This window comes from Panonychus citri, unplaced genomic scaffold (assembly GCF_014898815.1).
Source record: "Panonychus citri isolate SS breed McGregor unplaced genomic scaffold, ASM1489881v1 Contig00134, whole genome shotgun sequence".
NCBI classification, from domain to species: domain Eukaryota; kingdom Metazoa; phylum Arthropoda; class Arachnida; order Trombidiformes; family Tetranychidae; genus Panonychus; species Panonychus citri.
The window spans coordinates 836988-854586 of NW_026515539.1; the positions used below are offsets into that span (position 1 = coordinate 836988).

A 17599-nucleotide genomic window follows, 5' to 3' on the forward strand; every position below is an offset into this window, starting at 1 on the left:
CAAAAAAAGTAAGCTAAATCTTTAGAAATGTTGGGCTGACAAACAATTCAACCGCTTTACCGAATTCTCAATCGCTAATCCGCTAATCAATTTAAATAGAACATTTAAAAATTTAATTGAGTTTTCCATTTAAAAGATCAAATAAATTGTCAACAGAGAGAAAAGAGAAAATTTTGTAGTAAAAGGGTAACTGTCAAAAGAGAAACACAAATCAACTTTGATTAGAGAGAAAAAGATTCAGACAACAATCAACATGGAATTGGAACAAATCGTATTAATCAAATTAACATAAGAAATTAAGTCAACTGGTTTAATTGTTGAATAAAAAGTCTCATCAAATTTCAGCTAACAATTAACCAGAACAAAAGAAAAAGGTAATGGTTTTTGTTTTGCGTCAATTTATTAAGTAAATTGGTCAATCAGCTTCTTCAAAATGAGTTAATTGATTAAAGAAAATAAATCTTTTCTTGATATGTTAGCATCTTGTAACTTTTGTCTCAAGATATTGATGTCCATCAGTTTATCTGGAGTTAGATCAGGTAGTCGACGTAAATTTGAAACCATTTTAATCAGCTCATTGCGATTAACTGTTTTGATTTTAACACAATCATTGACGGAGTCTCCAAGTATCAAGGAAATCAAATCAATCTCACCATTGAAACTGAACAAAAGATCAACAAGATCTTGAAGCTCTTTGGTTGGTCTTTCAATTGAAACAGGAATCTCTTCATCTTGGCGACTCTTTAGCGACCTCAGCTCATCCTTCAAAGAATCCAACTCTTTCAACTTTTTAATGTAGTCAAAAAGTTCAGTCATCACGAGAAATAAGCAAAATTAACAGCCAAATCAAACGAGATCAAATTGACACAATCAACAAGAAAAAACTGTTTTGACGAAAAAGAAATTCGGATCTTCGCAAGTATCCGATACTCCAAGTATCCGATCCGAACTTCTGGGTTTGTCATTTTCAGAATTTGATTTTTGTTTTTCTAATTTAATCATTTATTTTTTTAGTTAATTATTTTTCTTCTAATTAAATTAAACATTATTTTCTATTCATCTTTAACCCTTAAATCTAATTGTTTTGATTTTGGTTGTCCCTCTAAGGTAAGTTCCTAACAGAATTTAACTTTCCCAATTTTGATTTTCCACCAACAACAACAACTGTAAATCATTTTCATCTTTTTTTCTTCTTCTCCTCTACCTGTTATAAAATATTCTTTTCTTTCTTTATTTTTTTCTTTTCCTCTTTTATTTTATTATTTGGTTTTGTTCTTTTATTCATTCTCTTTCCATTTTTTTTTCTTCCTTTTCTCTTCCTCTGGTCCATTTTATTTTGTGCTGTTCTCTTATTAACTAGTGTAACTAAGTCTGTTAGTTACATTGATGGCTCCTCAAAGTATTTATGGCAGTCGATCGACCACCTCATTGGCCTCAGCTCGGTCAAGATGCACAATCACCCACAGTTTACCTGGATCGAGAAAATTGGAGCTCAAATGGTGGCAAAGAAGACCAATCATTGAAAATGCTCTATTCATTGATCTACAAAAGGGTTCTTATATTGCTGCAATATATACTCTGGTTAGTTGTCTCACCTTTACTAACGTCGCCCCCTTGCCCTATGCTGCTTACCTGTTACATGCAATTTAATCTTATCTTTTTCTCTGAATTTTTTTTCTCTATTCCTTCTAATTACTTTTTTCTCTAGATTGAAAGTTTAATGCAAATAATTTTAGCAGTATTTGATACTTACTGCCTGTTTGAAGCTGCTCCCGGTTCAAAGCATTTCAGAAGCGTTGGTATCAGTTTTCTATTCGTTTACAGTGGAAATGAACACAGTTAGTATATCTTTTTTATTTGTTTTGATCTAAATAAACCTGTAGCTTTTTTTTTGTATAAACTAATCGAATTTTTTCTCTTCCTTTTCTATTACTTTACTCCATTTCCTTGTTTCTTCTTTATTGGAACACCTTGAAATTATCGATTGAAAAATATGAAAAAAAACAAATTTTTTCCCATCACAATTAATAACTATGGATATTTATCATCATCATCATCATGGTCTTTTCATCATCAACTTTATCGTTTCTGTCAAACTCAGTTCGACGCTCATTGATAGCATGCTCGTTAATATTAATTTTGATATCAATTTACCTGTTGATATCTTCCATCATATTGATTCCAGCTTTGAAAAAGGAGCAGGAAATAAGATTCAAAAATTGGCTAAGAGCAATGTCCACGTTCATTATTGTCCGTACCTGTGCAACCTTATTCCAATCGATTGCCAATGATCTGTTTTTCACTTATCATCAGCTGATGTTGCTCCTTTGGTTTTTAGCATCCATTGCCAATGTATTCGCCTTCCTTGTTGTTGTTTCCAATTATCAAGAGTTAAACACCATCACTCGACTGGAAGACATGGCCAAACTTAAAATGAGCACAATCAGCTCTCTCAATGCCTCAAGAACTTTATCCCATCACTCACTTGACTCATACAGGGGACCTCATTTAACAACCAATCCTTCACCGAACACCTCTATTCAAGGTACCCCAACGGCACTAAGAGGATCTCATGCATCATCAGACAGCTATAATCATTACTATCCACAACCCTCGCCGCGTCTTGGTAACCCACCATCAGCGAGCTCTATACCTTTAGCTGCTTTCAGCTTGAATCTCAATCCAAACGGTACATTCTCAGCAGCGAGGTCTGCCCAAGGATCCATTGGCGGTGGGTCACTTTCAGCTGGAAGAGGATCAACTCCATCAACAGCGCCAATTTGATCTAATTGTTTATTCATAGAATTATCATAATGTTCGTCATCAAATTCATCATTAACACATACATCATCATCAAATTCATTTTCATCATCACCTCTATTCCAACAATCAACTTGTTGATCAAAGTTATTATAAAGCAAGAATTATCAATTCATCTTCACCACTACAATAACTACAACACATACACCACACACGCAAACACACAATCCCATCTACAGACGCCTTCATCCATTTGTTATCCTGCCTTAAAGAAAATAGAAATCAATTAATTCCTAAAGCTATGGTTAACAAATAATCAAGATAAATGGTGTTCAATCAACTTCAATCAAAATCAATTGTCTAAAGTTTTCTGTTTCTTTTTCCCCTCGTTTGCCAAGTTAAATATTGAATTTTTTTTCTCTGCGCATAAAAAATTATTTAAAACATCAGAAACTTTAAAATCAATTGTGACCAAAATCATCACCTTCAAGAAGCAGATCTTACAATTAACGATTCCGTCCATCAAATTGAATCTCTATTCGACAGCTATAACTAATTACAATCAATCGTTTTCTCAAATTGCATCTAATTAACTTAACAATTTTCCCTCCATTTTCACCTTCACATGTAAATATTCAAAAGTTTTTCTTTCTCTCTGTCTTTTCCCTTACCTCAGGCATTTATTACCTATTTTTATAATCGTAAAGTTGCAAAAAATTAATAAATAAAATAAAATACCAAAAGGAATATAAATGAGAGACAATTTATATTATCGATAAGTTTATTTTGTTAAGAGGTAATTATGATGATGTGTTGATTGTTGTGGATAATACACAATGTGAATAATTATAAAAAGACCATTATGATGAAAAAAAGAAAGAATATAAAAAAAGATGATTACAATTGTTTGTTTTTCTCTGATTGTTGAATGATTAAGATGATGGTTCTCTCCAATTTCAATTGTTATTTGGATTCTTGTTTCTTAATAATTTGTTTTCTATACTGATTAAGTCTTTTAATCACTGATCTCATATGAGTAGCAGGTAAAATTCCAAAGTCAAACAAATTGTTTAAATGGAGAATAAAATTCTTGTATAAACCACGAGTGAAAATCTCTTGCCAATATTGATCAACAAATTTATCGCATGCAGCGGGTATTTGACAATCACCAACATACCTGTCGAAAAAAAAAATGAAATACTTATTAGAAAATATTGTTACTAAATTAATTAATAGAAATTGATTGATTACTAACCCATGTTTCATTCCATGGAGATTCCATAATTTCATTACTTCCTTTTCTCCTTCATTTACATCTGTAAATTCATCGATCATCTAATATAATGGAAAAAGAATAGCAATCAAATGTTAAATGAGAACAATTAAAATTAATCACAAGGGAAAAATCTAAAGTGTATCTACTTACTAATTGTGTTTTAATTCTCATCCATTCAGGGTCAATTTCTGCCTCACTGTCTTCATCAATCTCTTGAGGTTTTATGGGGAAACAATCAGTCGATTGATAATATTGTCGATTATGACCACGGACAAAAGGTCTAATAGAGACAATACCGTCCGGGTCATCAGTTTGAATGAATTGAGGTGGAGGAAGTTTTTTTGGTTTAAGATAAATAAGTTGGGTGACCGATGATCGTCGGACTGGACCCTTTTTACTGAATGCATGGCCAGTGGTAACATGGGAAAGATCATATGGATTACCATCATAGGAACCATCGTAAGTATCGTTAACGGTAACGTTTATTTTATAACCTTTAGGATCTGGAATAAGTGAAAAGTTAAACCTCATGTGACAATTTTTTAAATGATGCATCAGTGACATGACCACTTTACACTTCAATGAGCACCATGGGCACTTCAAGTCGTGCGTTGATTTGGTTTGTTGAAGTATAACCTCTCCATGGAGAAATCTGTAGGTTATTTTACCACAGGCTTTAGGATTTTTATCAAGAAAATCAGCTGAATTGGAAACTGTTGACGATGAGCTACTGGAACATGATTTAGTTGATGATGAGGGAAAACCATTTCTTTTGAGAAGCTGATTCGATGATCCACCTCCATTGAAAAGTAGTGAATTATTCTCATTGTTTGGACAGCTTAAAGGTGTATTGAGTAGTAGTAATTTTGAATTACCAGGATTATCAGTCCAAATTAAATGGAAAACTAAAACAGGTCCTTTTTCAAATACAATGGCTCCATTATTTTGAGTCTGAGAAAGTGATTCCCATGATGAGACTTTATGATTATTGACCTGATTGTCAACGGCTTGGCTGTTATTATTGTTACTGTTTCCATTTGTACCATTTGTACCATTACTATTACCATTTATGGTTGTGGTGGCAGTGGAGGTTCCATTATTATTACTACAAGTATCACTATTATTATTGTTGTTACCGTTATTATTATTTGCTTCTGATTTATCTTGTTCAAGAACAATCTGATATTCTCCATTGGTAAGAACACATTGATGATTACGATCAATAACGGTTAATTCTCTTGTGAATTCTTCAGTATGTGAAATTTTTCTCTTCTTAAATGATGGTGTACTTTCACCTTCTTCACTTGTTTTAGTGTCACCATTTTGTATACAAGTTTTACTTGTAGTGATTTTAAACTGGAGGGAATAACATTTGACTAGATGCCCATGTACCAAATTGAAGCATTCTTTTGGCACTGTCAATGTAATAGGATTAGGTGCTTGATCACTTGGATTGATAGGAATTTCACAGCTACCAATTGATGTAGAGCTGACAGGAGTAATTGTATCTTTACGTTTCTTATGGCAAAATTTAACTAAAGATACTTCCAAATTTGCTCGGCTTTTGTTGTCAAAATTTTTCGAAAAAACACCAATACTGGCAATAATAAGATGCTGTAATTTTCTAAAATAGACAAGATAAATGGAGAAAAAGAAAAGAACAAAAATATAGAATTATATGTAAGTTATAGAATTTATTGTAAAACTAAGAGTAAAAATTAGCAGAGAACAAAAAAAAATTCTTACTTATCATTGAAGTCTCCATTTTTTGTGGCCACTTTTTCGTATAAAGAATCAACTTTGAAGTTTTTTCTTCCTTTATGACTCCGAGATATCCGATGTCTCATATAAGATAAAGTTCGATGCAAAAATATGGGCTAAAAAAGAGAAAGAAAAATAAAAAAGAATAGAAAAAAATACAACCCCAACATGGTCACACCAACAGAAGATCCAAACAAAGAAAAAACCACAGACAAAAGGAAGCACAAATTAAGAAGAAAATAAACAGAGAAAAACAACTCGAATTAATCAACAATAAATCAATCAGTTGAATATTATGGAAAACTAACAATTCAATGATCAGATTAAACCCGATCAGGTAGAATTAAATTAAAAGAAAGGAAAAGAAAAAGAAAAGAAAAAAATTCTCACCGAAAAGAGATGGCGATTCCTTAGGTAGCGATAAATTTGCGTTGGTTTTGCAATAGTTGCAAGTTGCTGTGATCGAGAATCTACCATGGTAAAGAAGAGGACACACCGATTAAGGTACACAGATACACGAACACATACACGAAGAATTGATTAAGAAAAAAAATTAAGAGACAACAATTAAAAGAAAAATAATCAATTACAACTTACCATCCATCTTGAAGATACGACAAGATGAGAAAACCCAAACAAAAGGAAAAATGGAAAAAATGGAAAAGCGCTAATTCTAAACTGCGCCATCTGGGGAGTGACAAAAGAAAAGAAAAGAAAATGTTTGGAAATTTAATCGAATCAAATTTAATTGTTGGAATGAAGAATTAATTTGTTCAATTTCGGAGGAAAAGAGAAAAATAGTTTATTAATCATATGAGTTCTTAGGTATTATAATTTATAATTACAATAAGAAGTTGAATGTTGATTTAAAAAGAAAAAGAATCGAAACAATTTAAAGTTAATTGCAATTATTTTTCTTAATTTTTTACATTACAATTTATTTTTTAATCTTCTCTAATTGTGATTTTCAGGAGGTAAAATAATTCTGTGTCTGTTAATTAACCACAAATTTAAGGTTCTTAATTGTTTGTCTTTTTTACATAATATTAATCATCTCTTATGAAGTTAACAATTGAAAAGTTAGTTAACTTTGATTCCAATTAATCAATTAACAGAAATCATCAACTATTGGATAAATTAATTAATCGATTGATATTTTTGGTATTTTTTTTCATTTAAATTGATCAAAATGATTAACAGGCAGTTGAATATATTTATAAATTGTATTCGTGCTTGTGTCGCTTGGGAACAGAGTTTAGTGATTAGTTAATTGTTGTGAATAATTTTCAACTTGATCAGCACAACCAGAGACTCAGGAAATGATGTTGATGAGGAAAAACAATTAATGATCAACACCTAAATTGTTGACGATTAATTAATACATTATATTTATAATATTTATAGACAATTCATTAAAATTAAAGTTAATTAATCATAATGATTACAATTGTTTGCATTGGGAATTGTTGTTTGTATCATGGTTGTTTTTTAATTAAACTACAATTAAGAAAAGGCAACAAACGGAAAATTGATTAATTAAAATGATGAATTAATGAAAGGTTAACAATTAACCATCGACAGGGAGGAAAAAGAGTGAAAAATAAAAAGATTTCCTAACAATTAACAGATTATACAATCAATTTAATTGTTTCATCTGAAATATTTTGGTTAATTGTTGAATCATTAATCAAATCGTCATGTTGGTAACAATTAATATAATGATAAATTTGATCTTGATTTTATATTATTTTTTTGCTTAACAATTTAAAATCTAAGGCACAACAAAAGCTTCATTTACAATTAAATTTCTTTACAATCAACTAATCATAAATGATCAACACTTTTCTTTCTGAATAACAATTAAAACACAAGGCAAACAATCAAATCCAAACATAGACACATAAAATCACACAGAAACACACAACTGAATTAATATTAAATGGGAACAATTAATCAATTGTTTCAATCCAATAGAGTAACAGTTAATTGTTCACAGTTGATGTTTAATTGTAATTAAATTTTGAAGATACTTTTAACTGCTCCTAATGCACCAGATAATGTTGGACCTTGTTGATTTTGACCTTGACCTTGAACTTGTTGTTGTTGACCGGACATTAAACCCATCATTGGCCCTTGACCAGTAGTATTTGTGTTACCGGTGTAACTAAATTGTCTTGATTGTTGATTTGATTGTTGCTGTTGACCAGAATAATTTTGTTGTTGACCTAATTGTTGGGGCTGTTGATTAAGACCAGAATTAAATCTACCATTGTTATTATGAATATTTGATCCTTGTTGATTAAGATGATTAATTTGATTCTGTCCATGTAATTGTTGCGATTGTTGTTGTTGATTTGGATGATGGTTCATAATTGATTGTTGACCATGAGAATCAAAGTTTGAAGGTTGTTGACCAATTCTTGGTGTCGTTGCCTCGGCTATCATTTGTTTACCGCTATTAAGTAAATTGGAAATTGGATTAGTTGATTGTTGTGGTAAATGTTGATTCATTTGATTGGGATTCTGATGAAGATGTTGTTGTTGTAAAACTTTTTGCTGTTGATTTTGTTGATTAAATGTGTGTTGCTGTCCCATCTGGTTTAATTGTTGTTGCTGTTGATTATTCATTAATTGCTGTTGATTTCCAATTAATTGTTGATTTGATCGCAATTCAAGACTATTAGGTCTTTGTTGTGGTCCTAATTGTTGTTGATTGTGAACCGGTTGATTTACATTGGCGAAATTACCTTGAGGTCTCATACCTTGTTGTTGGTGCTGTTGTTGACCAATGGGAGTTAGATTGTTGACCGATGCTTGTTGTCCCAATTTCTGTTGATGATGATGATTGGAAGTAATTGTTTGCTGTTGACCCCGAAATTGATGCTGACCGTACCCTTGACCTTGCGGATTCTGTTGTGATTGGAAACCCTGTTGTTGTTGTTGTTGTTGTTGCTGTTGTAGATGTGGATGAATTGATTGTTGATGATGATGATGCAATTGTTGCTGTTGTTGATTTATGGCTGTTGATTGTTGTTGATGTCCAGTTTGATGGTGAGACTGAAATTGTTGCTGTTGGTTGACCTGTTGGAGTGACATTGATTGCCGAGGATCTCCGGTTGATGATCCTCTGTTTATTGGGTGATTCTGGAAACCCTGAAAATTTAAAGGAAAAAATGGAAAATAATTAGTATCTAATTGTATGATTAACTTTTTGAAGACAGTTAATTAATTGAACAACATTAAGAGATGTGGACACAAAGACACAAGAGTTTTCGGGTTAATTGTTTAGGTTTTGAGGTAGTTGATTAAGTAACAGGTAACAATTAGAGATTAAATTGATTGATGGATTATCATCAATAATTAATCGGATTGTGTGTGAGAGAGAGAAAGACAACAATTAGTAACATTTTCAATGGTAATTTAGATTTAAAAAGAGGGAAGATTAAGATGAACAATACAAACACTTATGGCGATTAGTTAATTAGCCATTCCAGTTGTTAAGAATTCACATTGATGATTTAGATTAATCAGATTATCTTTACAATTAATGACAATTAGCAACACTTTTTCATCATCATCAACAACAATTTACCATAAAAAAAACAATTGAGATGATACAATCAATTTATCAATCGATTGATAAATCATAACGGCTAATTGTATTGCACTAATCATTAATTGCTGTATTTATAATTTAGTTAATCTATTGTAAGAAAAAGTGTAAACACTTTGATGGTAATTATAGTGATTTTGATTGTGATGATTTCATGCAAAAATTGTTGATTAAATTGTGACAAAAGGTTTTCTAATAGATTTTCATTTTCATCTACCAAGATGAAAGTTTGTTCAAGTGCATAAATGACAATTAAGTAATTGTAATAACAATTAGCTCTAAGACACAAGGTAAACATAATCACGAGAGAAAGAAAGAAAGAAAGAAAGAGAGAGAGAGAGAGAGAGAGAGAGAGAGACAATCAATTACGATACACTAGCAAATACGAAGGTGAATTGAATATGATTTAACCTCCGCTCCCCCACCTTGACGTAGACTCACATGTCGATTTGTCCCTTCGGTCAATGCCTCGGTCATAAAATTTGACGGAACTAGACCTCGATTACCGTTCAACTCGCCCATATAGAAACCATCTTCATCCAGGTCACCGTAAACGTAGATGGTGTCACCGGCATGAAAAGCTAATTCCATCTAAATTTAATCGGAATAACAATTAAAACAACAGAAAAAAAGAAAATGATAATTTCAAGTAAATAATTAAATCATAATCAATTTTTCAACCAAAAAAAAATAAGGATAATAATTAAGAAGACAAATAAAACAATTGAAACAAAAATTGGCAACAATTTAAAAGACAAAAATCAAACAAATTAATTAAGTTAACTATTAAATTAATGAATTGATCGTTTAGCTTTAATCATTATGTTGATGATTTATTGACGATGTGATGATTAGTGGCGTTGATGATTTACTAATTTTTATCAGATTAGGTTTTAATTGCCATGCATATTAATTAAGATTTTTACTAGCTAATAATTAATGAATAAAATTAAAATTAATTGTCTCAATCAAGCAAAACTGAGATCAAATCAAAACGAAAGGAAAATTGTTCAATTAAACTATTAGATGTAAATCTTAATTTAACTTGGTATGGATTAGCGTTGATTGAAGTTTCACTTTAATTGTAGTGATTTCTCAACAAAGAATTGAGTTAGTTATGCTAATTGTTGAGCCTAATTGCGATAGATTCGATTAATTGATTAGAGGGAAATTAGTGTTTGGGATCAGCAATTTGTTTCCTTTTACTTAATCTCTCCTACCTCAGTATCGGGATTAGGTGAAAGCTCTTGTGGATCATAATCATAGAGAGCAATCATTTTCTTTACAGGTAAATGTGCCCATGGGTCACTCTCTTTTGGTCCTACCCCTCCTCCTCCTGCAACACTTAGTCCACTGCCCATTCGGACTGGTTGTCCAGTTTCCGGATCATATTGAACCTCAGAGACCATATTACAAGGCACGAAACCAATACGATCATTCAATTCACCTCGATAGAAACCATCAGGATCTTTATCACCATAAATCTAATGAATAGGAAAAAATCATGAAAATAAAGTAATTGTTCAGATTCATGGGCTTGAAGATTAAATTTTGATTACTGGACAATCTGTTTACCTTAATTATATCACCTTCACGAAATGGTAACTCTTCATTAGCTGCATCAGGATTCGGAGACATTGTAAGTGGATCATAATCATAGAGCGCAACAAAATAACGGATATCTCGTTGTCCAATTGGCTGATGTTGTTGCTGTTGTTGTTGGGATTGTGGTCGATTAGGTCCCATTACTTTGGACTGTGGTCCACTTGGACCTATGGCTCCTCGTCCTTGGCCAAAGTGTGACCTTTCATGGTCAGTATATTGGCGATTTCGCTGTGGTGGTTGAGGTGATGGTCCACCAAGACGATTAGCTGGTTGGCTCATTGTTTTTTTACCATTTTGATGCATATCCTTGGTAATTGCTATTGAGTAATGTTACAATTAACACAATCAAAATTGAGAAATTTTTATCTGATTGTATTAGATTAACTTACCAATGGATGGAATGTGCATATTTGTTTGATTAGATTGTTGTAATTGATTATTAGGACCTTGCATATGTTGTTGATTACGATTAACTGGATTTTGTTGATTAGCAACTTGATTCTGATAAGGATGTTGTGATTGGGATAAATTGCGAGACTGTTGTTGATGAAATTGCTGTGGTTGTGGTGTTGCTTGTCGCAATTGACCAGGTTGATTTGATTGTTGTATCTAAAACGATTTCAAATCAAATCAGATTCTCGTTTGATAAACTTGATAGTTTAATTTACTTACCATTCGGGGTTGACCTCGGTTTTGAACCATTCCAGGTCCTCTCATTGAAGCGGGGCTGTTTTGAGTCTAATTAGATTAAAATCAAAAGTAAATCAAATTAATTTGATTCTAATGCTCAGAAGAAAATATTTAAGAACAATCAATTTAACAAGCATGTGAACGAGTAATTCTGACTGAATTTAACAACAATTAACGAATTTACAAAAACATTAACAACACTTAATTATTTGAAACCAATCAATTCAACAAAATACAACAATTAAATGCGACGATTAAAAGTGAATTATTAATTATGAGCTACCTGGTTTGTAACTGGATCAAACAAAATTGATGATCGACGAGCAACGTTGTTAATTAATTGATTCATTTCAGTTTCAGATTCAGAGTCAGATTGATTTTTAATCATATAAGTTTGATTTACTCTGAATTGGCCAGGTAAATAATTACTATTAATTGATTGCTAATTATGATGAGAGAGATACACAATTTTAAGAAATAAATTACCCATTGAATAATCAGTTAATTATTATGAGAAAATAAGTAAAAGGTTAATTTTAAATATGATCAAGTGATAATAATGATATTACCTTTCGTTGGTTAATGTTATTATTGCCAATTTGATTGGCCAGGTTAGTGAATTTAATCAACTCCTCTGGGATGTGACATGGAATTGAATCTTGGGACAAATTTTCACCCGATTTGGTACGAACAGTGATCGGCTTTTTATGAAAACTTTCAACTTGTGAGATATCAAGAAGTGCATGATCACCTAAGGCGATAGAGAAACAAAATTAACCCCAATAGATTAGGTGATTAAATGTATTTATCGCTAATCGATTAGATTAATATAAGTTAATTGTTGATAACTTACTTGTTGGACTATCGATTTCAGCAAGTTTTTTATGTGATGAAAAAACAGCATAACCAGTTACTGGGCAACCATTAGATGTACCGAACTGGTCTAAAGTGACCGGAAGCCAGGTAACAAGTAAAGTTCCGTCCTGAGGTCCAGATTCAATTTGTACATCGACCGGAGGTTCAGGGAGACCTGAAGAAATGAAAAGAAATAAACAATTAGTATACTGATTGTTCAACCAATTTGATTGTTAGAGGGTAATTACTTTTGGGTAGAGTTCGAAAGTCGACAAAAGTTGTGAGCATTTCCAATTTTTTCGGATTTTTCTCCTCTGAGCATAAAAGTTTACCGGGTTTAGCACGAACTGAAACTCGATACATTGTATTTGGTGTTAGTCCAGTGATCAAATGTTTATATGTACTTGGACCGACCGTTTTTACCTCAACCGAGTTAACGGCAACAACATGATAAAAATTACTATTTGAAGGTAACCAGTTAATCAGTGCTGAAGTTGCGGTGATATTTGTCGCCTTTACAGAACACGGAGCGAAAGGTACATCTATTGGTTTGAGAATAGCAAATAAACGAAATTTCAACAATTAAACTTAATCATAGACAATTTGCGCAAAAGAAAACAGGTTCACTAAGGCAATAGGAAAAAATCAAATGTAATTCACTAATCATGTAAAGGTAATTTCAGATGAATGGTTAATCTTATGGACTTGTCAATAGGAGGTAAAGGTGAGTTAATTGTGATTAGTTGATTTAGTTAATGATAACATACTTTTACCAACAACTATGGTACATGCTGCATCTCTAGAAGCTCTTCCTTGAGGTGTAATAGCTCTGACACTGATTCTATGAGGCTGGAGAGAAGACAATTAGAATTGATTAACTTGGATGAAAATTAAACCAATTAGTAAATTGTTAATAGACAAAAGATCAATTAGTTATTTTTTTTCTCGAGAAGTAAAGTTAATCTCATAACGTATTCATGTTGAAAAGGTAAAAGAAAAAATCGATAAAACTTTTCTTCTTCTTTTTTTAGATGATTAATCTAAATTATCGATTGAAGTAATTTTAATCTTGTAATAAGATTGATCTTTTGTTTTTGTTATTAGAACAATTTTTAGAACTTTTTATAAATATTTTCTTCTTACGATTGAAGAGTCAACACCTTCGACTAAGGCTCGAGTTCGCTCGTTGCTTGGTACAGTTACTTTCAGAACTCCATCGACATAAATTTGATAATTATCGATATAACTTCGAGGACAATCAGGGATCAACCATCCTAATAAAATACTCTTGTGTAATTGTCGCTCCAGAATTAACCTTTTCGGTGGAGGTACTGGTCAAGAGGAAAATTTAAAGATAATTAACTAATCATAATTGTTCGTGATTTTCAGTCGTTACCTGTATCTTTTGCAGCATTTGCTTGAGCTCGTTCTGGATCTGACAAATCCTCTTCATCGATATCAGAAGATTCACAAAGTTCAATATAATCATTCATCCGATGAAAGTCCTCTGCAAGAAATTTAAATTGTTCACAATTAACATTCATGAATAAGATTATTTGAATGAAAACTTGAAAAAAGTTTCATCAATATTGATTATCAACATGGCAAAAGATATCAACTGTTTTCATCTACATATTCAATTGTTGTTATTATGATCATTATGATCCTTTGATATTTATATTTAAATTGAGGCTGAAAATAATATTCAAATGAATCTGATGTAATGGTGATGGTCGAGTAACTGATTAATCGTTAACTTACCGGGTGCAATAAGGTGTTGGAAATTGGAATGGCCGATAACATCATCTAATAGGGCATCATAAAATTCAGGGGGATAACTGCATGTAGACTCATCACCATCTCGTCCTTCATAAAGTACCGAAGCTTGGAATTCAAATAAATCTTCACCGACAAGTTTTTCGATGAAATTTGAAGGTACAAGACCTCGGCGTCCATCCAATAGTTCACCAAAATAGAAACCATCTTCATCCATATCACCAAAAACCAGAATAAAATCACCAGCAGCCAAATGTAATTCAGATTCAGGATTCTCATTAGGTGATTGTTTATAAGGATCATACGAGTAACGGGCAATATAAACCCAACATCGACCTCGATTTGGTACCTCAATACAATCCGCTATATCTTCAGCATCAAAGGCTAATTCTTGCTGTTGATTTTAATGAGAGCTTGAAGTAACTGAATTTGTTCAATGTCATCGTCATAGTAGGTTGATAATGGTGAATTGTTATTCGATTGTAGCATCAATCGTTTATTATCTCGCATCAAAATATTTCTATCAGCAAGTAAAGCTTACGAGAGAAAGAGAGAGAGAGAGAGATATTATCAAAGTTCTGGATGATATGCAATTCTAACATCAGGATGAATATACTTCCATATCAAAGCATCATGATAAATTTCACTAATTTGAGAATTGGGTCAATTGATGTGAGTTATTTATGGGCTAGTTGGTTGATTATTGTGTTGTGGTGGTCACTCAAGCAAGCAATCAGAGTTAAATTATCACAAAAGGGAGGGGAAAATTTAGTTGAGATGACCAGTAGAATTAACTGTTTAGATGCTCGATTAATTGAACCAGAATTTATAAAGGATAAAGATATAATCATATTTACCAGGAAAAAGTTGAGGATATAAAGTTTGGAGTAAAGCGGGATGATGATTGATTCCTGTCAGGGTGGGAAGTGAGGATGATAATAACACCGGTGATGAGATGCCACTTGAATTTGATGAGATACGTTTAGATTTTTGATCTAATTCAGCAAGAATACGATTATCATGTTCCAATTTCTCCATTAATCTATCCAATTCATGAGGTGATATAGATGAACCTTAGATAAAGATGGAGATCAAAAGATTAATATTTACAAAGGTCTCTGGGAGAGAGGAAGTGGAGGGAAATTAAATATTAATAATATTTACCTTGTCCTTTGGCTTGTAATTGTGCAGATATTAATTGTAATGCTTGTTGATGATCAATCAACGATGGCATAGATGATGATAAATTAATCGAATTTCCCACCCCACTGGTTCCACTGGTTCCACTTGCTGCCAAACCAATACCATAGGATGCTAATGCTAATTGACCAAATCTACTCAATGGGCTTGAAGGTGAGTTAAAATGGTCACTTAATTGTGTCACTCGTTCACTGATTGCCGATGAGGGATTGGTTGATATTGTTGAAGTTGAAACGGATTTGGTTGATATTGTGTTCGTACCCGCGGTTTGGGTCAACGGCGGAGCGGATAATAAGGATGGTGGTGGAGACGGTGAAACATATTGGGTTTCCCTTTCGGTGGTTGTTGATTTGGATACAGTGCTGACCGTTGAAGATGAAGATGAGGTTGATGATGATGATACCGTTAAAGGTACTGATGGAGTAACTTTTGTTGCGATTGATGTTACCGAGGTTGATGATCTTCCCTTATTACTACTGGTCAGTGTTGGAGTTATTGTTGATGTTGATGCTGTTGTTGTGCTACTAATTGTTGCTGATGTTGATGATGTTGATGATGATGATGATAATTTCTTGTTGGTTAATCGATCTTTTTTTTCCAGTTCTTCCAATTCTTTCAATATTTTGTCATCTTCTTCCAGTTTCTTCAACAGAGCATCTATTGATCCGACTGTTGTTTTGAATTCACCTGGTTGGTTATCATCTTCTCTGTTATTTTATTATCACCAGAGGGAGAGAAAGAGAGATAAAAATAGTAAAGTTCATTTATTTGGGAAATTCAGGTCAATAAAAACGAAAGGAAAACTATAATATTCCAAGAGATTCCTAGTCATTCATTCAAAGTGAATCTTTACTCTTTCTTTCTTTCGATTTCTCTGTCTACTAGTTTGGTTAGAATTCATTTTCCTATGTTGATATTATATTTTTAGTCTATGGAAGGGAAAAAAGGAGACCAGAAAAATCCATAAGAATTGAGTCTCACACGAGAGGGACAGTTATCATTTCTAACTATTAACTACATTGAATTAAGATATTTTCTTCCAGCTATCATGAGAATGGAGTGGGTGGTAAATGATGAGGAGGAAGGTGGTGAATTCTGGAAGTGAGAGAGAGAGAGAGATTGAGGTTATACTAACAAGAGAGGAGACGTAACCAGCGGAGTAAACATGAGAAACATTATGAACAAATGAATACACCTTTTGAATATTCGATTAAGTTTATTTTAGAATAAGAATATGTTGATTTCGTAATATTCGAGATAAAATAGTAGAAATATTATCAAAGTAAGTCGGGAAAAGGATAAAGAGGGAGAGAAATTCCAAAGCAAAGAATATGAAATAATATATATTCACTTACGATTGAATCGGTCTTGTTTGAGGCCGTTTCTCTATCGAAGATTGAGTGTTAAGTTCATTTTCTGAAGAATCATCATGATCCATGTTGGTTGATCAATAGAATTCGATTAGAGATTTCACTTCGATTAATTTCTAATGTCAAAGGTGATGAAATTTTTCTTGTCAGTGAAGTTGATGGGATATAAAAATCTATTATGATAACTGAAGAGTTGGGAGTGAGATTGTTAAAGGAACAGAGGAAAACATTGTAATCGTAGCCGAAGGAAAATAATATATTTAAAGGCTTAATCAACAGTCGAGATAACCTTAAATTGTCCCACTAATCAAGAGAGTCAGTTTAGTTTCATCTCTCCATGAATTGTTCATATTTCCTATTCGATGAGTTGGTCATCCTTAAATTTGGGTCTAATCGGTTGTATAATTAGAGGGATTTGATATTTGATTTTTGATAAATTTTTATTGAGAAAAACAATTATTTCTGTATCACTTTTATCTCAATGATTATTGGTATTGATTAGAAACTTTGATTAATTTTTCCAATTCAAATTGAATCAAAAAATTACACTACGAAAACAACAGTAACTGTAAAGAAATCATTTAGATAGTAAATCAATGCGCATCCCAATCGATTCACTTGACACCCTGTAGACTCTTTACCTTCTAATTGTGACCTCTGTCGGTTTGAAGGAGAAATTTATGGGAATTTCGT

At 32.3% G+C, this 17599-nt stretch overlaps 3 protein-coding genes across 3 annotated transcripts; 1 reads left to right on the top strand and 2 right to left on the bottom strand.

Moving 5' to 3' along the window:
• The first annotated feature begins 940 nt into the window (after positions 1–940).
• On the top strand, positions 941–3527 carry LOC128391269 (uncharacterized). The gene is made up of 4 exons (XM_053351120.1): positions 941–1107; positions 1361–1581; positions 1709–1838; positions 2102–3527. Exons 2-4 carry the CDS (start codon positions 1387–1389, stop codon positions 2782–2784), a joined length of 1008 nt encoding a protein of 335 aa, XP_053207095.1. The 5' UTR covers positions 941–1107; positions 1361–1386; the 3' UTR covers positions 2785–3527.
• Positions 3510–6458, bottom strand: LOC128391265 (polycomb protein suz12-like). Its single transcript, XM_053351117.1, has 6 exons — positions 6395–6458; positions 6188–6267; positions 5783–5913; positions 4187–5660; positions 4016–4095; positions 3510–3937 (listed from the first exon to the last, which is right to left on the bottom strand). The coding sequence occupies exons 1-6, from the start codon at positions 6399–6401 to the stop codon at positions 3724–3726; spliced, it is 1986 nt and encodes a 661-aa protein (XP_053207092.1). The 5' UTR covers positions 6402–6458; the 3' UTR covers positions 3510–3723.
• A 115-nt stretch (positions 6459–6573) lies between these two features.
• LOC128391263 (uncharacterized) lies at positions 6574–17468 on the bottom strand. Its single transcript, XM_053351115.1, is given in 18 exon segments — positions 6574–8950; positions 9852–10001; positions 10631–10894; positions 10986–11332; positions 11405–11624; positions 11688–11753; positions 11989–12147; positions 12275–12456; positions 12559–12735; positions 12809–13102; positions 13328–13409; positions 13704–13891; positions 13957–14067; positions 14322–14733; positions 14736–14872; positions 15194–15409; positions 15501–16243; positions 16892–17468. Coding segments are annotated over 18 exon segments (4971 nt in total). The 5' UTR covers positions 16975–17468; the 3' UTR covers positions 6574–7810.
• Between the last annotated feature and the right edge of the window lie 131 nt (positions 17469–17599).